Source organism: Sminthopsis crassicaudata, chromosome 2, assembly GCF_048593235.1.
Source record: "Sminthopsis crassicaudata isolate SCR6 chromosome 2, ASM4859323v1, whole genome shotgun sequence".
Taxonomy (NCBI): domain Eukaryota; kingdom Metazoa; phylum Chordata; class Mammalia; order Dasyuromorphia; family Dasyuridae; genus Sminthopsis; species Sminthopsis crassicaudata.
In genome coordinates this window covers 484,972,381-484,997,172 of record NC_133618.1, presented here as the reverse complement: position 1 = coordinate 484,997,172, position 24,792 = coordinate 484,972,381, and the positions used below count along the sequence as shown (strand labels likewise).

At 31.8% G+C, this 24,792-nt stretch overlaps 1 protein-coding gene across 1 annotated transcript in view; it reads right to left on the bottom strand.

Moving 5' to 3' along the window:
• TENT4B (terminal nucleotidyltransferase 4B) overlaps positions 1 to 24,792 on the bottom strand; it is a 53,438-nt gene that overhangs the window by 9,829 nt on the left and 18,817 nt on the right. Inside the window, 6 exon segments of the mRNA XM_074293348.1 lie at positions 1,014 to 1,227; positions 2,615 to 2,743; positions 4,527 to 4,634; positions 5,860 to 5,980; positions 13,358 to 13,404; positions 16,343 to 16,467. Of these exon segments, the coding sequence (XP_074149449.1) occupies positions 1,014 to 1,227; positions 2,615 to 2,743; positions 4,527 to 4,634; positions 5,860 to 5,980; positions 13,358 to 13,404; positions 16,343 to 16,467 (744 nt within the window).

Here is a 24,792-nt window from a genome sequence, read left to right as displayed (position 1 = left end):
CTATCACACATCCAGTACTTATTTTTAAGGAATGTTCAGATGACTTCAAGTTGTTTTGCCAAAAAAGATTCTATCATAGGTTAAAAAATAAACACAAGCCAAAAGGAATAGGCCTATGGCTTTCCTCAAAATTCTAACATTGTTACAATTTCTAAGTTTGTTCTCCTTTTTCCAAAGGAGAAAAAACACTAAATCAGAAATTTTTACAGGAATATAGCCTTAAAAGATCTCTAGATCACTAGTGAAGTTGAAGTTTCCTCAACTATAGCTACTTTTTAAAAATTTCACTAGTGAGTACTTCTCCTTATTCATTTTCTTTTTTGCTGTTGTATACTTCCCCAAGAAGTAATTGAGGCTCAGGATCACACAATTAGGAAGTGTTAAATGTTTGATGCCAAATTTGAACTCAAGTCCCCTTCACTCCAGGGTGGTACTCTATCTACTACACCACCAAGATGCCCCATCACTCATTGTCAAAATGTCTAAGAAAGAATGACTGATGAAAAAGAATAATTTTTAAAATGACTACCAATACAAAAACTGGATATAAAATAATGTAACACTGAAAAATCTAAGGGAAAAGGTATTTTGTGGATACTTTTTAAGATAATACCAAATTAAAGAAGGAAAAAAACAGACTAAATAAAAACAATTGCACAAAAGAACAAAACTACCTCTTTACTCCATTAAGTAGCTATTTTAATTCAGCTATGTAGTACCTATAATTCTCATTGCCATTAACTATCTTCACACTAATCATATATTAAAGTATAACATTGAAATCTTGTTAGATGCAAAGGAAGAGATGTTTCAGAAAAAAAATTACCAAATATACCACACAAATGTACATCACATAATGATTCTTTTTGAATGACAAAGGTGAATAGAAGATCTACTCCAAACTGATATGGAAGTTATTTTCTTGGTCTGCCTCATAAGAAAAGTGATTTCAAGCTACAATAAACTGACTACTAATTTTCTATAGATTCCAAAAAATCCAACAACTTTAATACCTGGCTGTAAGGGATCTTCAATATACAGCATTGATGGCCGGTAACCATCCAGCATATTTTTCTGCACTTCATCTTTGGCCACATATGAACCACCATCCTTTATCCGGATGCCAGTCTTGAGATAATTGAAGTGACGTCCATACAACTCAAAAAATTCTATTAAGAGAACACCATAGTTGGTATTGGGTATGCAAGCATCTTCCCTGGGATGCAGCTGGGCAGAGGGAAAAAAAGAACAAATTTTTTTGATTCTTCCTTGGAGTCTAAGAAATAAAAAATACTACATTTCTATGGAATTTCAAAAGAACATTTATATTAAGTACTATAAAGCACTGTATTAGAAGCTAGAGAAGATGCAAAAATAACATAAGAGCCAGTCTCATAGCCTCACAAAGGACTCTGTGTTCATAAAGCTTATAGTCTAATGAGAGTATAACATATACACATATATAATATGCCATGATAGGAACACAATAAAAATGCAGAACAAAAATGCTATGTGAAATCAGATGAGACTGCTTGTTACCACCAAGGAAATCAGAGAATTCTTTACATAGAGATGATATAAGTTGGACTTTAAAAGCAAATAGGAGGATGCAAGATATTTCAGAAATTGAATAAGCAGAAGTGTGGACACACAAATGTACAAGCTATATTATGCAGGTTGAATCCAATTTTGGTTGAGGCTCAAAATCCAAAAAGTATTAAGATAATTTGAATTTGACACAATCTCTAAACATAGTCCGTACATTAACCACAAAGATCACATTATAAGCTAAGGTTACACTAAGCACTGCAACAACCACAAGTGTCCAATTGAAGGGCTGGAGATTTAGTTAGCTGTTCAGTGTTATGGTAGCCATAATGGCTAAAAACTTAACTCTTTTAGAGTTAAGCTCTTTTAGAGCTGGAACCATATGGAAAGTCAGATTACTACATTAATGTTGTGTAGTTTTCATACACTAGTGGTGTGATTAGGACTATATGAGTTCACATCCTAAACAAAATTATTATAAAGAGTTATATATTATATATATAATATATATATATATATATTATATATATATAATAAAGAGTTGTATATTACTTTGTGGCCAGAATATGCTTATAGCAGTAAAAAACTATGTAACCATAAAAAAAGAACCTAAATTCTATGAAAACTCATGTAATTGCCACATATTTGGCTGGCATTTAATACTAAATTAAAGAAGGCAAAAACAGACTAAACAAAAACAAATAGCTTAAGAGAACAAAACTATTTCCTTTAATCCATTAAGCAACTATATTAATTCAGCTACATACCTATAATTTATGACAATCAGATTATATCTGTAGGTGGCAAAATGGTTCAGTGAAAATCATCAAATACATACAAATTTATATAGAACCAAAAATAGAAAATTTATAAGAAAAACTTTCTTTTTCTTAATATCTCCCAGTACCTATGATTTATTAAAATATATACATATTTTAATGTTCATTTTTAAAAAGCTTTATGACATTCAGTCATGTAAACAACTAATTAGGGTTTAATTTTTAAAAAACATAAGTATGTTTGAAATTATAACACATATTGATTTAGAATGTTCCTCATCACTCACCTGAAGAAAACTGACTGCCATTAAAAAGAGGCTATAAGAACCAATTCCACCTGTGAACACTTCATTAAGGTCCCTCTGTAATAAGAACTGTTTCAATACTAAAACCAGGTAAGGTAATACAGGATATTTCTGAAAAAAAGAAACACAGTTATATTTTGATCAATTCCTATAAAAACCTCAAGAATTTTGTGAATGACCAAAGAACAAAGTAGGCTCAATCATTCAAATAACTACCTATAAGAGTGCCTACTATTGGAATGCATTATATTTAATACTGACCATGGAAAATTTTGGTGAAAATTCTAGGCATTCCAAAAAACTGAATTGGCAGAATTTCAAGAAACTGTTTTACTTAGATTACAGTCAATCCAATTACAATTACAATTAATTTGGAATTACAATTCCAAATGCAAAGAGGTATTTTTAAAAAATTATGATATATTAAAAATTATGTTGTACTCAACAGGCAAATCCAAATTTAGCTACCCTGAATTGCAAAAACAAGTTGTAGAAACATAAAATATAAATAGAAAGAATTTGTTTTTTAAAGAAGAGCTATTGAAGACCACTGAAGAAGAAAAGCCTAAAGGTTTGATTTAAATGTCACAAAATACCTGAAACACACAAAGGCTAAGAAGAGAAAATAGCCAAATTTTTCTCTAAAAAAACTAAGGAAAATAGACTCAAGAACTATCACAAGAAAAAATATTTGGTTGAAAAACTAAATAAATTTGACTTGGGAAATTAAATTCTGGAATAAGTTAACAACATAAAAAGAGCATGGAATTTGGTGTCAGAAGTCCTGGGTTCCAGGATGTAACATATATTTATTATGGGACTGTAGATAAAAATCAATTTCTCTAAGAGTCTCCTTTTTTATAAAATGGAGATACCCAATATTGACATCTCTTTGTAAATTATAAAAAGCTATATATAGTAAATGGATACCATTTAAATGGAACGATGTAAGCATCTACCTCCATGAAAGTAGGGAAATAGAGGCCTCTGCCAACTCAGTTTTCACCATCAAGAGAGAGAATGAAGGTGGTGAAATTCATTAGTAATTTATTCATTCATTTAACAAACATTGACTTATGCATAAGTCTTTGCTAAATGACAAAGGGCAAAGAAGAACAAAAATCTCTGCCCTTGAGAACCTGAGCTTTTCCTCAGGGAGAATCAACTTATACAAAAGTAAACATAAAATATGAACAAAATAAATATATGATAATTTAAGTAGGAAGATAACATTGATGTCTGGAGACAGGGATTGTCACAGAATGTTTCTTTGACAACAGGGCACTTAAGCAAGTCTTGAAATCAGATAAATATCCCAAGAAATAGAAACAAGGAAGAACATTGCAAGAAGGATGAACAGCTTATACAGAAGCATAGACTATAGGAGAGGGAATATCTTATATGGGGAACAAGCAAATAGGTTCCTCTGCAGAGAAAGTAGAGGGTATGAGGAGAAGTATGTGAAATAAGTTTGAAAAGAGAAGTTGAGAATAAATTGTTAAGGACTTTTATCCCAAAAGTAATAGGGACTCACTGAAGCTTCTTGAGAGGAGAATGACATGACCAAACCTGTGGAGCAATATAAGGAGACTGAACAGAGAAGGAGAATGTTGGAATTTATTGCAATTGTCCAAAGGAGAGATGACAAGGGCTTCTTCAATTTTAAAGAAAGCTCTTCTGGAGAATAAACTATGAAACTAGTTTGGCAGCAAGATCCACTCGAGTTAACAGTTTAACCATTTATTTAAGCATCAATATTCAACAAAATTATTTCTGATAAATACCATACTAGAATCCTTAAAAAAAAAATTTGTTTTTGATACATTTTTACTATAAGCTACACTTAAATCAAAAGTAATTTTCTAAGCCCATATTCCCAATAATATTCTCTAACCTTGGTAAAATCTTTGATAAGTTGGGCGGCTTTCACTCCATTCTGTACATTAAAGCTGATATCAACTTTTACTTCAGTGAAAGAATCTGTTAGCTTAATAATGGGTACCTAGAGACATAAAAGTATAATTAAATAGTTGAACTTATAGTGAAGAAAAATAGGAGGATGGGAATTAAGGATTAGAAGACTGAACACATGGACAAAATTTCTAGTTAAAAGCTGTCTTATTCAATAATTTATGGACTATACATACTAAGTATTCAGCCCAAGTAATACTTTTTCTTCAAATTTATGTTTCAATCCTTTGTTAGTCAATCAATAAACATTTATTAAGCACCCACTATATGCCAGGCATTGTGCCAAGCACCAAGGACACAAGAGGAGGCAAACGACATTGCCCTTGCCCCTCATAGAGCTCATAATCTTATGGGGAAGACAGAAAGTAAATATGGACAACAAATAAGCTATACAGGATAAAATGGAATTAAACAGAAATTACAAGAATTGGGAAAGGTTTCTTCTAGAAAATAGGATTTTAATCCTTATACTAATTCATTCTTTAAAATACAGATTTATGATAGGAGCTTTTGTTAAAATTCCTATCTTGAGACCATTACTTTTCTAATTCATTGTCAAATATTTTTATATGCCTATATGGGCAAGGAACTTTTTATTTTTTACATTACTGATATGATTCCAGTAAGAAAATATAAGACATTTTCATTGGCATCAGAAGCTTCAAGCTGCAGTCATTAAAAAACAAAAACAAAACCATTTCTTCCACTTGGGAAAGTGAATACTGTATTAAAGTAACAACTTAAAAGGCAACCTAAAATAAAAGATCTATGAAAATGGATCCATTTACTAATCTCTACCATCTCTGCCCAAAGAAAAATTATAGGTCTTTCTCCTTTAAGAAAACCCAACTTTCTAATGGAGCTAATTTATTTTAAAAGCACACAAAAATTTCATTTGAGATTTTTGTTTTAAGTATTATCATCCTTGGTACATTTACAATGCAACTTGTTTACAAAACTTCAATTTATATATAATTGTTCAAAAATAAATAATGAAAAATATATTAATTCACAAATTAGCCTCCTGAACTAATTTGAGGAATTCTTAAAAGTTTTGCTCTCAAGATCCCATTATGTACCTAAAAATTACCTAGGAATTCAAAGGGCTATTAATGGGCAATAACAGACATTTACTGTATTCACTATTAAAATTACTTTAGTATTTCTCTGAGAATTGTTGTCTATGCTGAAAGCACCTACAAGTGCGCTCAAGCCTCAGAAGGTACAGAGTACTGAACCAATGCAGGAGGACTTACAGTTGCTTTGTCAAGTACTTTCACAGAATCCTCATCTGCAACCTTATGTTTTCGAAGAGCCTCTTCTAGGGTCCACAGGGGTAAATTCTCCCATTTTCCAAATACCACAAGATCAATGTCACTAAATAGGTGAGATAAAATATTGAAGAAAAAAATTTGTTTTAATTCCCATTCAAGCATTCTAATTATAAATTATCCCAATGTACATTTAAACAATTTAAAATTCCAGGAAGACACATAAAACTCATATAACTATACTCAGAATTAAACTGAAGCTCAGAAGGACTATATAATTAGTCTTGGCCACACAGTCAAATTATTAGTTCAGCACCTTCCTATCTATTATACCCTGGAGATAGAAGGAAAATTCAAATGATCCCAAGATAATAAACCTGAGAGACTGAAAGGATCATGATGTTCTGTCAACACACTTAAGGACATCTGGAGGAGGAGAAAGGTTTTAAAGGAAAGATAAGTATCCATTGTTTACATGGCAATCTTAAAGATTCCTATAGGAAAATCAGGTAGATGTCAAATGAACAAGTTTTATTTTTTATTTCTTCACAAAGAAGGTTGTGTGATTCACACTTAAAAGGGTGAAAGAGTTATAGAAGGAGCTAAGTAAGCTTTATAAGAAGATATTATAATTATGTGGAAGAATATGAACTTGAAGGTCTAAATTTTAATTCAAGAAGTGGAAAGTTGGGAGAGTTTAAGGAAAAATTGAAGGAAAACAACTTGACCTAAAGAAGAAAGGGTCGAATTGAAGAAGAATTTCATCACAAAGTAAACAAAGTTTTTTAGAAAGGAAAGTAGGATTAAAGAAAAAGCAACTCGGTAAAACAAATTAAGAAGGTAGTGAGAAAGGGATGTATCTGTCAAGTTGTTGAAATAAAAGACAAGGAGATTAAATATATGATTGTCAAAGTAAGAGATAAAAATATCAATTATAAAAAGTGGTTAGGAGATGTGCAGTGAAAACAATACATAACAATTTATAAAATAAGGCTGAGGATTTCACAGTTATGGAAAGCATCAAGTTTTGCAATAATCTTCACTGTTAAAAACATTTACACTCCTGCCCCAACCAAAGGACTCTTTCTCCTAGAAGATAAGACTGAATGAGAGCTTAAGACCTCACCATCCTCTAGATCAGTGGTCCTCAAACTTTTTAAATAGGGGGCCAGTTCACTGTCCCTTAGACTGTTGGAGGGCCGGACTATAGTAAAAACAAAAAATCACGCTTTGTCTCCGCCCTTCAGCCCATTTGCCATAACCTGGCAGGCCGCATAAATGCCCTCAGCAGGCCACATCTGGCCCGCGGGTTGTAGTTTGAGAACTCCTGCTCTAGATTATCAGAAGCAAAAAAAAAAATAAAAAAATAAAAAAAATTGGGGTTTCTCACTAAGTACAAACATACATGGGTGGACAGATGAATGAATTTAAAAGGCTTGGAAATGATTCAAAATTTGCATGAATAAAAGCTATTTGCATGAATGGTAAAAAAAAAAAAAAAAGATATGAATGGGAAATTCTCAAATGAAGAATTTAAGCTATATAACAATGAAGAATCTAAGTTATCAACAATCTTATGAAAACAAATTCTAAACCATGAATAATTAGAAAAAATTAAAACAACTCTCAGAGGTTCCAATCATCAGATTAACAAAGTTAATAAAAAAAAAAAAAAGAAAAATGATAAATGTTGGAGGGCTATGGGAAAACAGTACAAATTGATACATAGTGAAGTGAGTAGAAGCAGAACAATTTACATAATGGAAATTACTATTAAAAAAACAAATAAACAACCTTATAGACTTGAAAAGGACAAAGGATAAAGAATGTTATTCACTTCCTGTCAAATGAAATGGACTCAAAATGCAGAATAAGACATTATGAACATGGACAATTCTGGAATTTGTTTTGCTTGCCTATGTATATCTAGTACTAAAGTTCTAATTTGTTTGGGATTTTTTTTGTTTTTGCAAAGAGGGTGAAAGAGGTGGGAATATAAATTTAAAAATAGGTCAAGTAGATGGCATAGTGGATAAAATGCCAGGTCCGAAGTCAGGAAGATGAATTTTTTTGAGCTCAAATCAAGCCTGTGAAGACCTACGTGAACTGATGCTGAGTGAACTGAGCAGAATCAAGAGAACACTGTACACAGCAACAGCAAGATTATGTGATGATCAACTCTGATGGACTTGGCTCTTTTCAATAATGAGCTGATTCAAGGCAATTCCAATAGATTTGGAATGGAAAATGCCATTTGCATCCAAAGAGAACTATGGAGACAGAATATGGATCAAAGCATAGTATTTTCACCTTTTGTTTTTTGTTTGCTGGTGGTTTTTTCCCTCTCCTGATGTTTTTCCCTTTTGACCTGATTTTTCTTGAACAATATTACAAATATGCTTAAATGAAATGCACATATTTAACCTATATCAGATTGCTTGCTGTCTTGGAGAAAAGGGAGGTGAGGGAGAAAAATTTGGAACACAAAGTTTTACAAAAATGAATGTTAAAAACTTTATGTATTTAGAAAAATAAAATTACTACTTAAAAATTTTTAAAAGAAAAAAAGAAAATAATCTGGAAAAAGAAATTGCAAATCACTCCAGTCTCTTCAAGAGTCAGAAATAACTGAAATGAATGAACAACAAAATTTTTTAAAGCAAAATAAAAAGTTACATTACAAAGACCATCATATATCTGTAGCTAAAATTCAGTGAGGCTGGATATTCTTGATGAAGAAACATCATCTCTATTCCAAAGAACATGCTGGGAATCTACAGATTTTATCAGTAAGAAATCATCCATTAATGAGAGTGAAATCGGAAGAAAAGAGTACTGGTGCCTGGTGATTCAGCTCCTCCTGAATGCTGAAGCAGCAATTTGAAATGAAAGGTCTGGTACTTTCCTCAGGGCATGTATGAAAAGTGTAAGGAAGAGTTCTCCTAAAAATTGTCAAAATGGATGACTATTATCCATTTCTAGTGGTTCACACGGGCAAAAAAGATACTAAAAGAAACCTAGAAAGCATTGCTAAAGATTAGAAAATCTTGGGAAAAAATCTGAAGACCATAGGAACAAAGGTGAAGTTTATCATCACTAGTATCCATTGAAAACCAGGAATGCAAACTAGAAAAAATGATCTGGGAAGTGAACAGCTGATTAAGAAGATAGAATAAAAGACTATTGGTCTGTGATGAAATACACACAAAACTAATATAAAGAATGCTTAGTGTCATATAAATATCATCAAATGGTATTTAGATTAAAAATGATGGGTTAGGAACAGGATGTGGCAGTGAAGGTAGGAGGGTAAATAAGTTCCAATTATCAAGCTACACAATAGAATGAAGCTACAAAGTAAGAAGAGCAGTCAACACCACAAAAGATCACAGAAGGCAGTGTCAAAACCTCAAAAGTCTATATACAAATATGCCCAACATTGAAGCAACAAAGTAAGCTAGTGGTGCTAATAGAAGCAGGCAAATTTGATCCCATGATTATAAGGTTTAGAATGAGACCCATGACTGGAATATTGTTCTAGATTCAATTGTTTTTCTGTTGTGTCCAATTCTTCCGGCTTTTTTTGGCAAAGATGCTGGAGTGATTTGCTGTTTCCTTCTTCATTTTCCATATAAAGAACTGAAGCAAACAGGGTTAAAGTGACTTACCCAGGTCATACAGCTTATAAGTATATGAGACTAAATCTAAACTCAGGAAGATTTATCTTCCTGATGCTAAGCCCAGTACTTTCTATTCAGGATTTAACACCTAGTTGCCCATTTTGGACAGATATAACTTACTCAAAAGAAACAGGATAGGAATGAGGATAAACATGCTGGGAGAAATGGAAGATACCAATGGATTAGCACTGAGTAATTAGATGGCAGGCACATGGCAGAATGCACTGGGGTATACCCAGAAAGAGGATATGCTATGGTACAAAAGATTTATATAGTTCTGAAGGAGAAATCCAATTATACAATTCTCTGCTAGAGCTCCTATTCTTTCAAAAGCTGAACAGCTGACCACTTCATTTGATTTAATGATAATTTCACTCTTTCAAAAAAGTGAAGAAACCAATAATGCCCCTGCACTAAGTTCCTCTTCCCCTTTTCCCTCTCTGATCTGCTTTTTATGTAGTCTCCCCTCATTAGAATGTAAACTCCTTGAGGACAGAAATGGTCCTTCCTTCTGCCCCTATTTATATTTCCAGTTCTTAATACAAGGCCAGACACATAATAAGCACTTAATAAATGCTTGTTGACCAATTTCAGAGATTAAAGTAATGAAAATTGTAAAAAGGTGAACTCATCATTTGAAAGAAAAAAATGCAAGCATAGTTTGATATGCTTCCCACATTTTTAGAAAGAAGAATCCAAAGGATTCAAAGGAAAAATGGATAAGATAATGAGAAGTAGTGGAGAGGGAATGAGGAAAAGGAGAGGGATGGGAACATCTCAAGAATAAAATTCTCAAAACAAAGGAAAAAATTTCAACAGAGGAAAAACAGGAGATGTCTTAAAACAGTGATGTCAAACTCAAACAAAACAGGGACCATACATACGAATCCCTGAACATATTTAACATTAGCTATGTTCTACTGTACTTTCATTTATTTTGTTAAATATTTCCCAATTATATATATTTTAATCTGATTCTGGCCTGGGTCAGCAATTGTGAGTTTGGCACCAGAACTTAAGAGAACAATGCAAATACAGATGCATAGAGAATTTTTTTGATTTCAACTTTTAAAAAATGTGTCCAGAATATAGAATCCAAGGTGAGTAAATATAAAGGATGAATATAAAAATGTGACATGGTCACAATAAAAACACTGTCTGAAATTCTATGGTTCAATTTTAGATGACATTGATAAGGAAAACTAAGGACAAACAACAAGCAGGGGAGGAGGATTGTTGTTTTGCTGTAGTTACTTTGGGAGGAGGGAAGAGAAAGATCCAATTGTTCAGAGTGGATAGGATAATGACTTACAAGATAGAAAGCAGAGCTTTTGGGGTTTTTTTTGCTAAGAACAGTCTTTGGTCTAGAAAGGAAAGAACTAATGTTTAATAGGAAGTTAATATTGAATACAAATAGATAATAAAATAGCACCTAAATGCTCTTAACAAATTCAAAACCCATCAAAATAATTACATTCTTGGTACTAGAAAAACTTGTAAATATGACTGCTGAACCTCTATCAATATCTGATAGACAGCAAATGAGATACTAAGGGAATGAAGAAGCATATCAATATTTGGAAAAGGGGGAAAGCCAGTTTGGCAAAATAGGTAAGCTAACTTTGATTCCTGGCAAAATTCTACAAAGTATTATTAAGGAAATTATTACTTAACATCTAAAAAAGAAAGTGGTGATCACAAAGAACCAGACTGATTTCATCGAGAAAAGAACTTGATAAAGTATCTCATGTTATTATTGTTGAAAAAAATGAGAGATGTACGTTAAATCAGAGATATCAAATATACACAAACCCTCCAGAGTGGGTCAGAAACATTAAAATGTAACTGGGAAATATTTAACAAAATAAAAATACAACAGAACATTGATAATGTTAATATGTAGTTTTCTAAGTCAATAGGGGATTCTGATTACATGATTTAGAAGTCTTTCTACTTGAGTTTGACATCACTGGACTAGATGACAGTAAAATTGGCCATTCAAGTACTTGTGAATTCAAACATAGTTATTAAATCTCCACTCCCCAAGGTTCTGTTTTTGACTTTATGCTACTGCGCACATTTACCAATGATGAAGACAAAGACACATATAGCATGCTCATCATATGTATACATGATATGACACTGGGAGGGGGATAATTAAAATAACACAAAAGCAAAGTCAAAATTGAAAAAAAATCTCAACAGGTTAAAATGTTGGACTAAATTTAGCAAAATGAAACTTACCAGGGATGACTGTATATTCTTGGGTTCAAAAAATCAACTCCAAAAAAAACAATACCGGGAAAGAACATTTAAACAGAAGCTTTTCTTAAAAATCATCTAGAAGTTTTGTTAGAATTCAAGTTCAGTTTTAGTCCATAATGGAATACAATAGTCAAAAAAAATTAATGTGATCTTAAAATCTATACTGAGAAGTACTCTTTCCAGTCATCTAAAGGAGGACAATCAGGAGGATAAAGGGCCTTGAATCTATAACAATCATTTAAATGAAATGGAAACATTCAGTCTAGAGAAGATTCAAGGACTGTAGATCTGTCTTTAAAGTGTCTTAAAGAGCTCTCACATTAAAGAGGAATTTTATTCATCCTATTTGGCCCCACAGGACAGAATGAATAGCAAAGGACAGAAGTTACAGAAAATCAAATTTAGGTTTGATATCAGGAAAAACTTGTCAAGAATTGCATTCTGAGGGGGCAGCTAGGCGGTGCAGTGGATAAAGCACCAGCCCTGAAATCAGGAGGACATGAGTTCAAATCTGACCTCAGACACTTAACACTTCCTAGCTGTATGACCTGGTATTATTCTCATGGCAAGTTACTTTAACCCCAATTGCCTCAGAGAGGGGAAAAATAATTTCATTCTGAAAGTGGATTGGATTTTAACAGTTTGCATTTCACTAAGGATCTTTAAGTACATATTAGATGACTGTATATTGCAGTAGAGCTCTTTTTCTGGTACAAGTAAGTTGCTGAGATCAGTCAATCAATAAACATTTAGTAAGCACTATATGTCAGACACTGTGCTGAATGTTGGATACAAAGAAAGGCAAAAGATAATCTCTGTTCTCAAGGAACTCAAAGGAAAGAACATACAAATAACTGTACAAGCAAGTTATATACAGAATGGAAAATAAAATCAACATGGAAAGTACTAGAATTAAGAGGGATTGGGAAAGTCTTCCTATAGATGAGAAGTGGGACTTTAACTGAGACTTGAAAAAAACAAGAAAGGAAATGAGGAAGGATAGCATTCCATGCATGAAGACAGGCAGAGAAAATTCTATGGGGTGAGAGACAGAACATCTGGTGTGAGAAGCAGTAAAAAGGTCAGTGTCACTGGGTCAAAATATATGTGGGGAAGGGGGTGTAAGGTATAAGAGGACCGGAAAGGTAGGAAGGCAGGGCAGATTATGGAGGGTTTTGAAAATTTTTTTTTGAATTTTGAAACAGTTGTATTTACTATTTTCATTTCATAATAAAAAAATTTTAGAGTGATATATATATATAAAATATATATATAAATATATATAAAATATATATATAAATATATAAAAAAAAAAAATATATATATATATATATATATATATATATATATAAAATATATTAGGGTGAAATACACACACACACACACACACACACACACACACACACACAAACATATCACCAAAAACATATAATTATTTGCTTTTTGATATATGAATTTGTACAGAGAAAAAAAACAAAAAGAACACTATAATCATTTGTAAAATATTTTGTATTATAAAACTTCTAACATTTACAAACCTGGTAGGTAAATATAATCCAGTTTTAAAACTTCCAAATATCTGGACCTGAAAAATAGAAACAAATAATCATAAAGTATCATTGGAAACATACTAAAATTGATGCAAAAAAATAATTTTCACTACCTAACTGGTATTTTTTAGCAGTGCACAAAAAGCTGCTTTAAATAAATAGTTTGCTAAAACTTATAGCACATAATGTTAAGTTATCACAAGAAATTTGGGTTTGGATCTTAATTAGGGAGGCAAAAGAATATGTCAAAAAAAGAACTAATCTGGAATCAGAAGACGGGTTCCAAACTCATCTCTATTCCCTTTACAATCTTAGGTAAATCATACACACACTTGATTTCATTTTTCTCATTTATAAAATAATAGTACCTGTATTTATCTCACAGGGTTGAAATCATGAAATATATGTTGAAAGAATGAAATCATGAATATAAAGCTCTTTGCATATCTTAACTCATTACACAAATGTCAATTGTTATTAGGCACCTACATAAAATAAGATTTGAGTCGCAAGAATATTTTATAATTCTTGTCAGTGACATTTGAATTTTTTCAATGTCCCCATTAAATCCAAGAAAATTTGACTTGGCCTGTAAAAGTTTCATTCATAAGACACAGAAAAGTTTAACATTAGAATGCTTTTAGTCTTTTCAAAATGTTACTTGTTCCCTTCCAAAAATCAAGTAGCTAACTACTCTGGTATTAAATTTATTGTTAGACATTTACATAGGCATTTTTTTGGATCTTTTTTGCTTAAACTGTTTTTTTTTTTCCCTTTCATTACTAAAAGACAGTCCAATATTGGTGATAAGGGTAGGGAAAGATATTATTTTAAAAAAAAACAAAACTCCAAAAACAATAATAGATTTTTTTAAATGAATTAAATAAAATAGAGAAGCAATAAGAGAATAATCATATTACATTATGTTTAAGCAGAGCTTTGTGATAAAAACATTTTGCATTGTAATTAAATTATTATTATATTCCAACTCAACTGGCTGAAATAGCTCAGTCTATAACTTGAATACACTGACCTAATTCTCAGCCACAGTTTGCAGCTTATTATTGGAGTTAAAATCTGTACAACTGAGACCTCATCGGGAGTTCTCTGCTTCAACAAGAGTTGCCTCAAGTTTAGAAAAGAATCATAAGACAAATATGTCAAAGTATTGGAATACTAGATACTATCTGTTAAAAATGCATTTTTCTTATTTCCTGAATGAAATGTATTCCCCCAAATCATTAAAGGTGTCAAAATTAAGCAACATTCTATAACTACAGAGATAAATGAACATTAAGCATCTGTCTAAACAATTCTTACAACTTCAAACTGTTCCCTTATACAACTTCAAACTGTTCCCTTATAAGAATGCCTAGAAAATATAAAGACATAGAACAACTCTGATTTTGTTCTTTTTATATTAATCTTTCCATTACCAACATGATGGGAATAAGAATTATCATACACAGATTATAATGCACAATGCATAATGTCAAAAGGAATTTATAGGAATGGATAGATTCCAGAGCTAGACATTGTGAGATCAAGAACTAGAATAGACCTCAGAGGCTCTCTAGATCAAATCTTTCCCTTTACAGTAACTTTTCTGAGGTTACAGACGCAGATGAGATTTGATTCCATATATCCTTTAGTTTAAGAATCCATTGCTATTTTTACATGTCAACCTGCACTACAAGTTTCCTTCTATTCCTAAAATCTCATCTCCCAACAATCTTTTTGATTTAGGAGATACTGGTGAAGTGGTTGTGCAATGTGTCATAATCATCATCATGAAGAGTAAACAAAATTTAGGTTTCAATGTTGAGATCAAGACTAGACAGAATGCTGGAGAAAAGATACTTAGTATTTTTGAATGGAATTTGCAAAATTGGTCAGAAAGGTAATATGATGAAATTAAAAAGGGAATATAATAAAATATTGCAATTTTTAAAAAAGAAAATAAGGGGGAAGAAAAATAGGAAAAATTATTTTTTAAAAATTCCTAACCAGTATAAGAATGGAAAAAAAAAAAAAAAAAAAAAAGCTCCCATAGCTTTTATTTTCTATTTTTTTATTTTTGGAATTTAATGGTTAAGGTATAAAGAATTGGGGGGAGTGGGAAGCTCCCTTAGCTTTCATTTTTTATTTTTGGAATTTGAGGGTTAAGGATATGAGGTTGGTGTTACAAGAAGATGGAAGGAAGAAAAAAATCACTAATGGTCATTCAGCAAATAAATTACTTCTTCACATTCATTTAACTAAGAAATATAGCCTTGAAAGATAACTTTTGATATCTTTGAAAGAAAAAACATTTTTACTAACCAAAAAATACAATAAATACAATAAAGAAGTTATAAAGGTCAATATTTGGGGAGAAATAGTTTTATATTTTTTGGAGGAAAAAAACTAGAATCTTCCTGGAGGAAGAACTAGAACTATTTCCCTACATACTCATTTAAGATCCTCAAACAGCACAAAATAGAGAGCTTTTTGGAACACTTTAATTCAGAAAATGAATTCACAATTATCATTGGGAATATCAATTACCAATATCAATTGTCATTTGTTCACTTGTCTATAGGTAATTAGAATTAGAGAAATAAATAAAGCAGCTGCAAAATCAAAATATGTTCAAATAGGAAATGCTTTATTTCTATTACATTAAGGATTTCTTAAATTAGTTTTCCTCTTGGAAGTTACTATTTAATATATTGAAGCTAAAAAACATGACTAAAAAATTTCTCAACTCAATGAAAATAACTTTAAAATTCAAATTCTAAAGACAGTAGAAAACTGTTAAACTGATTAAATGTTAAGCAAGCAAAGCTAAATGAGCACACTTTTGTTTGTGAATTTGCATGTTATAAGATATCTACTCTAAAATAGTGATACAACAATTATTATTTATCTTTAAAAACAAAAAGAACAGAAATTTTGTTTAGAGATACTAAAGAATTCTAGGCAATTACTCACATCAGCACTGGGCCAAAGCTCCTTAATAACATTTTCTATCCTATTCACCACTTCCATTCGCATTTTCTCTTCCTCAGGTCTAGGAGACATGTACTCATAAAAATCACTGATTTCTTCATGAAGACTGAGGAGGAAAAAAGAAAATTAACAGGGTTGCCTTACCAATAAATTATTTTTTTATTTTCAATAGTATTTTATTTTTCCAAATAGATGTAGTAGAAAAATTACTATTTTATGTGAATGTACATATTCAATCTTATAAAATAAATTTGCTGACAACAAAAGTTTATAGATTTTTATCTTAAGTTTAATATCCAAATTCTGCAGCAGAAAGTAATTAAGAAACTAAAATTAAATCTGTCAAAAATGAAAATTTTGGTTCCTTAAATAATTACAAGAAGTCTTAATGACAATATTATTACCAATATAAATATTTAATAAAAGTGTCATAAACGTATATACATATGGAAGCATGTACTCTATTTTAAATTCCTAAAGGGCAAGAAATAATCTTATTATATTATATTATATCTTATTATATTCATCTTTGTATATATTCTCTATTGACAAGACAATGCCTTAAATGCAAAGAGATCAGTAAATTCTCTAAAGAAATGAAGAAGAGTAGTATGAACTAAAAGAAAGAGATTGGGGGAAAAAAGCATACAATGTTCAGTGATTAATGATATGCTAGAATAATGAAAAGATAAAGATAACTTGAAGGTTCTAAGCCCAGATAATTAAGAATGATCATAAAACAGCATTAAGAAAAAAATGACAAAAAACTTGGTGATAGAGATATGGAGGAAAAAAGGAGATTATCAAAAATTATTCCAATACTACATGACCAGTAAGGAAAAGGTAGACAATAATGAAGATATTGGATAAAGGTCTCTTTTTGAGGAAAAAAGCTAAGATCAGTAAGACGTATTGTCTTTTGATATATATCATCCCCTAAATCTTTTAACAGTCTGGCCTCTCCTTAATAATATACTTGACAGGAGAAGGGGAGGAGGGTAGAAAGAAGAGCATACAATGAGATTAAAAGAACATATAATCAAAAAAGGCAAGAAAAAAATTAAGATGGATTGAAAATATAGGACAGCACAGGAAAAATTATTATCATTAACTTACCCACCTTTACTAGCCATTAAATGACTAGGTTTTCTCATTTGTGTATAAATGACAAAGACAGATTATCTTAAAGACATTAAACAAACACTAGTGTTTCTAGACTATACCAAGTAAATTCTGGGTGGATTTTCTTTAATACACAATAATACTTATACCAATGCACTCACTCGTCAGTATGACCTGGTTGCCAAAAACATTAACATATCTTGGGGCTACATTAATAACATCTAGAGCAAAAAACATTTTAGTTGTCCTCTATTTTGGCCGGTCTGGTTGAAGAAAGTGATAACAGAAATTTTAGTGTGATCATAATTAATGTTTTCGAAATTCTGAAGGATTATCTTGTAGAAGAGGATAAATTTATCTCTAGGATCTCCAGTACTGAACTAATGTGCAGATGCTATAAGGCAAATTTTAGTTCGAAATAAGGATTAAGTTCCTAACAAAGCTGTCTAAAATAAAATGGGAATTCGCTACTAAAGGTATTCAAATAAAGGATGGATTTTTTTTTCCCGAAATATAATATGTAGATGGAAATAATGCAGCAGGTCTGAGCTAAACCAAAGACTTCCAAGGTACTTGCCAACTGACTTGATTAATACTTTTTCTTCTGTCCAAGAAACTGAGTTTCCTCTATGGAAACTTAAGTTTTGCTAGCACAAGGCAATTTTCTACCTCAATCAAATATCTACTAAGAGCATACAGGGCATTAGCATTAAAAATATTAAACAAACAAATTATGATTTAATGGAAGTTCCCAGTAACCAAAGAATTTTCATAGTAAGCTTATTTTGGATAATTTAAGAAATTTAATTGGAAACACCTGAAATTATCCAATTATTGAAGGGACCTTAGATTTCTATGTCCTAATCTGATTCCAAGGACCCAAAATAAGTTAATATATATAATAGATATATGATATATAAGTTAATATATATAATATATATATGAATAGAGTCCTTACTAAAATTTTAAATAATTCTTTAATAATTTGTTCTGTTACATAAAAGTAATTAAAAGTCTCTTTAATATACTTTTTTTCAGATTGTGTATAAAAATACATACTTTTTAAAAATTGCTAAAAAAGGCAGAAGCAGCTGGACAAGAAATCATTGATTCCTGAATAATATAGACAATGAACAAAAGACAATTTTAAAATTATAAAACAAATGCACTTATTGGTGGGGTGGTGAGGTGAAATGATCCAACCACTCTGGAGAGGAATCTGAAACTATATCCAAAGGGCTAAAAAACTGTACATACCCTTTGATCCAGCAATACTGTATCCCAAAGAGATTATAAAAGAGGGAAAAGGACCCACAAATGCCAAGATGTTGGTAGCAGTTCCTTTTGTAGTGGCAAGGAATTGTAAATTGAGTGGATACCCATTAGTTGGGTAATTAGTTGGTAGTTAATGGTATATCAATGTAATTGAATATTATTGTTCTAAAAGAAAGAAAGGATAAGCAGGCTGATTTCAGAAAAGCCTGGAAAGACTTACATGAACTGATGTTGAGTGAGCAGAACCAGGAGAACACTGTACACAGTAACAGCAAAATTATATGATGATCAACTATGGTATTCTTAAGGCTCTTTATCAGCAATGCAGTGATCCAAGACAATTTCAATATGGAAAAAGCCATTCACATCCAGAGAGAAAACTATGGAGACCAAATGTGGATCAAAGTATAGTATTTTCACCTTTTTTTCTCATTTTGTTTTTTCTTGGTTTTTTCCCTTTTGCTCTGATTTTTCTTGTACAACATGACAAATATGGAAATATGTTTAAAAGCACTGTACATGTATAACCTACATCAAATTGTAGGAGAAAGGGGAGGGAAAGGAAAGAAGGGGAAAAAAAAATTGGAACACAAAATCTTACAAACTTGAATTCTGAAAACTATTTTTACATGTATTTGGAAAAATAAAATATTGAGGGGAAAAATGAATACACTAGAGGTGGGAAACTACATTAAACTCAAAGTTAATGGTATAAAAAATAGACTAATGGAGCAAGGGAGATGTATCAACAAAGAAATATTTGTATGTAAAAAATTACCACTAAGCCACATGTTGATACAATTAATAAATAGTAAAAGAAAAAGCAATTCTGTTCAGGACAATTTTACTACAGCCAACAAGAAAAAGTTCACATATAGTATACAATTTAGCAATTTGCCTTATAGAAATGACTCTCACTAATCTTACTTTTTCTACTAAAGTGAGGGAAGAATAATATTTTCCTACTTTTTGTACACTCTGGAAATGCAGGAATTTCATATAAGTTGCCCATACAAACCAATAACCAAAAAGTAAAGTTAAAATTTCAAATGAAGCCAGAAATGTAATTACCAATAAAATAGCATGAGAGCAGCTATTTCAAAAGGCTAGACATACTTTGTGAAAAAGCTCTGCCCCAAATAAATTTTTGTGGCTATCTCTATGATTTAAAGCATGTTATTAGATGTGCAATAAGGTGATGTAAAGATCTTACTAGGGCTAAAAAAATTTTCTCAAAATAAACCTGAAGGCATGTAAAATCTACCCTTTAATTAAGAGAATCAAAAATTAAAATCCCCAAAACAAATATGCCAAATCTTAATTCAGAAATTTGAAGAACACTACATTGAGTGGCAACAGTGAAGGGCAGTTCCATCTAAATGGCAGTTTTAGAACATTATTAGAAATTGGAAAATTATATGTGATATATATATATATATATATATCATTAATGGATTTAAAATTTTTTGTACATAAAAAATATATAAAATCGTACTGCTAGAGAAGACTTTTGAGGTTCTTTGAGATACAAAGGGAATAAAATCAGTCAGTACTTAAAGATAATAATTCAGGCTACTCAATAGAAGGTCAAGTACTGAAACTGAAGCTTAAAACATTCTGGCCACATAATGAGAAGATGTGACTCACTGGAAAAGACCCTGCTGTTAGGAATAGTAAAGGAGACAGTGGAGGATGAAAATTGATGGATGGTATCATGAAAACAACAAACATGAACTTGGACAGACTTTGATAGTGAAGACAAGAAAGACCTGGAAAGTCATAGTCCATGTGGTTATAAAGAGTTAGACATAATTGAATGACTGAAAAACAAAAATCTATTTACACACACACACACACTCACAAACACACACGCACGCAAGCACACAGAGGTTTATGATTTATATATATGTGGGGGGGGGGGTGTATATCTAGACAAAAAACCTCTACCACAAAATAATACATGGAGATTCACTTAGTGGATAAATATAATCAATATAAGTAAAAAGTATAAAAGTCTTCCTAAAATGAACTCCATATATACACTAGATGTGACTAGAGCTTTTAGGTCCCAGTTGTATTATTTTAGAGGTAATCTATTAATAGTATGTTGTGTATGTAGACATCTTTATGTTCTGCAAATGATTTCTGTATTTTTCCATGGCTCTTAAGATTGATTATGCAGGAACAAATCTCAAAATTTCTGTATAACAAGCTAACTGTGAATATATGTCACCCAAATTCAGAGATATATCCATTTTAAAATGTTGAATTGCAGGCCAAAAGGAATTGTCCAAATTACATTCAGTGCAACTGAACTCAACAAGAAATTAAGTCCCGATTTTATGCAAGGCACCAATGGACACAGATAACAATAATATGAAGCCCTGTTCTCAAAGATCTTTGTTGTTGCTCAGTCTTTTCAGTCATATTTGACCCTATACAACCCCATCTGAATTTTTTTTGGCAAAGATATTGAAATCGTTTGCCATTTCCTTTCCAGTTCTTTTGGTGAGAAAACTGAGGCACACGGGGTTAAGTAACATGTTCAGGATCACACAGCTAGTTATTGTCTGAGAATAGGTTTTAACTCAGGTCCTTTCTGACTCCAGACCTGGCACTCTATCCATTCTGCCACCTACCTAATTATCCCAAGGACCTGATGTTCTAGCTATATACCCGCAAGAAATAACAAAATATATTCAAAGGAAAAATGAGTCATTTCTGGACAGTAAAAGTGTTAATAACTAGAGAGGAGTAATGGGCTTGGAAAGGCCTTTTTGCATCTGAGATTTGTTTTAAAGCTAAGAATTCAGCAAAATAAATAAAAAGAGAGATTCTATCCAGATATGGAGGATAACTTGCAAAATGGCATGGAGGAGCATGATGAGACCTAGAGTAGAAAGAACAGCTGGCAGACCAATCTGATTGGGACAGGGATCGTGTGAAAGGCAGTCCTGTGATTATCTCCAGCCTGGTATTTAAAGCCATCTGCAACCTGACTCCCATTGATTTTTCCAATCTTATTCCATAAAGGCAACAGACAACCATTAAGTGTCTTGGGGGAGGAGGAGCGGCATGTTCGGATCTCTATTTTAGGAAAACTAGTTTGGCGTCTGTGGAGAACATGGACTGGAGAGGAGAGATTGGAGACAGCAAGACAAAATATGAGGCTCTTGCAATGGTGCAGAAAAAAGTGAAGAGGCTATATGAGTAGGAAGACCAGGTACGGCTATTTGCAAAAATGTTGTGGAATTAATATGAAATATGCCCAATAACTGGACTGTGGGGACTGAAGGGAAGGACTGAGGGTCTGAGAAAAGAAACAGAGGGTAAAAGACTCAAAGATAACTCTGAAGTAACAAACTTGGATAAAGAAATGACAATGACTGAAAGTTGGCAGAAATGGGCAAGTTTGGAGAAGGGAACAGATATTTGGAAAATAAACCGAGTTCCATCTTGGACATGCTGAATTTGAGATGCTTAAGGGGCATCCAGGTAGTGATAACCAAAAAGTTGGCAAAACAGGACTGGAATTTAAGACAGTGGATAAGATATTAAAACTGAGGATTCATCTGCAAGGAGATGGCAATTAAACACATGAAAAAGTAATGAGGTATCTAAGACAATACAGAAAAAACAAAGAGGATCTAGATCAGACCCTTAGGAAAATACTCCCACTTCATGAATAGGAGAAAGAAGATAATCCAGCAAGAGAAGGAAAAATCTGAAAGGAAGAAAAAATAATGACAGTGTCACAGAAGCCAAAGGAGGAAAACATGTCCAGGAAGAAGGGTTAAATTAAGAGTGTCAAAAGTTGCAGAGTGGTTAGAAGACTTAGAAAAATCCACTACATCTACATTTCAGTTAAGAAATCATTATCTCATTGGAATAAATAACTGGCCTGGAAAAAAAAAAAGTCATGATAAAAAAATAAAGAGAGAGAGAGCTTGAACATCATCTTTCAAATTAAGAGGTAGAGTGGATGGATCTGAGCATTAGGAAACAGTATAACCCTAGGCATATCAGTACCCCACACAACTTGCTATAATTAAGTTCGAGATGATAGTTCATCATCATCAACCTTCAAGGAGGTCTCCATACCTCATCACTACACTGATGAAATCAGATCTGGACCAAAAAACACCTTATTAATGTGACATGCCACAGGAGAGTCACAGAAATGGAGCTCTTTAAATTAGCACTCACAAACATTTCTGCTAGATTTGTTTGTGGCATATGGGGAATATAATTGGTAAAATGGGTAATTTCTTCACCTATAATCTATATGAGTAATATTGAGCTAAGAATTATTTATGTATAATGTGAGCTGATTGGAGTATTACTCTTAAATCTTCCATTTTAACTAGTCATTTTATTAAAAATAAGAAATGTGATCAAGAAAATAAGATGCTGTACTTAAGTCACTTCTGCATACTGTTTTTCCTTAACAGAGAAATTAGAAAAATGATTAATGGTTTGGTAAGTTTAACTAGACCATTTTGAAGCTATATAAATAGGTTTGTTTTCTAGACATTAGGAGGCTTGTTTTTTTTTAAGTTTTATTAAGAAAACTGTACTGAGAAGTATGCCCCTCATGTGGTCTTTTTAATATTTGTAATAATATACTTTACAATGAATCTTTTTAATTCTTATCCTTGAAATTATACTGGATTTACATTCAGTTTGACTAGCTAAGGGATATAATCTTTAATGGTTAAAAGATTATTTTCATACTTGTTTCTCATTCTAGTTTGGCTCTTCTGAGCTAAGGTTTCTGAAGGATTTTTATGACTTTGGCATTGTATAGTCTTCTCTGTCTTAATAGAAAAGGAAGCAGTAAATAAAACCTTGCTGAGAATATGTTTAGTAGATGAAAAGATGTGGACTATGTTAAAAATAAATAAACAAAAAAAACCTTATTTTTCACCAGCATTAAATTGATGGTTGCACTAGCCTGCCCAACTATTTAAGATTTATTGCTGGTTAAAGTTTAAACAAGATAAATATCTTAAAAAAATGAGATCTTTGCTGTGTGATGTCCCTTAACCTAGGACCAGTAAAAATCTTCATTATTTTAGAACTGAGGATGACACACACATTGAAGAATATGTGCATGTAATTGTCTTACTGAATACTTACTTAATAATTGTCTTACTGAAACTGGTTAATGCTGTTGTTGAAATGTGAAATATATTTATTGTTGACCTTGTAAATATCTGCCAGAGATAAATATTTTAAGTCACTGTAAATAGAGATGTAAAAAATTCATTATCAATCTGCCAAGCAGAAAAGAATATCTAAAAATGTTAAATAAATATTGTGTTTCTGGAGGGAAAAAAAAAAAAAAAAAAAGAAATCAGCAGTTACCTTGGAAAGAGCAGTCTCAGTCAAGTGGAGTAAAAAGGAACTGAGAAAAGAGTAGGTGGTGAAGAAATGGAAGCAATAAGCACAGATAACTTACTCTAGAAGTTGGCTAAGAATATGAATCTCACACACATATGTAGTAACTTAGAAGTTAAAAAATTATTGAAATTTGGCCATCTTATATAATGTATCTTATATAAAAATGCTATGCAGACCATAAAAATAGGTATGTGTACATTAAACATAGACACATTTATATACTATGAAAGAGTTGTTGTTTGTCCTTCTTTCTTGAAAAGATCTGTGACATCAGGGAGATGATGCCATGACATGCAAGTTAATTGGATTTAATCAAGGAAAGGCTGTACAAGGTTATCTGCCTCACTTTCTCCTCCAGAGCCATCTGGCTCTGGATGTGGCAAGATACAGATCAGGACTGGAGATGGCTCTCAAACAAGTTGTAAAAGTCTAATGTAATACTAAAATTAGAACTTAAAATTTTATGTAATTCATTTTGGGAGGGCTGTTATTGACTCAGTTGTATTAGTCAGTGGCTACGTGTAATCTCTTTTTGGTTCTGGTTAAGTATATAAGGAGAAAAAATACAAGAAAAGCTTGAGGATATGACATGGTCAGATGAATATTTTTGAAAGAAGGGAGACCAAGACATA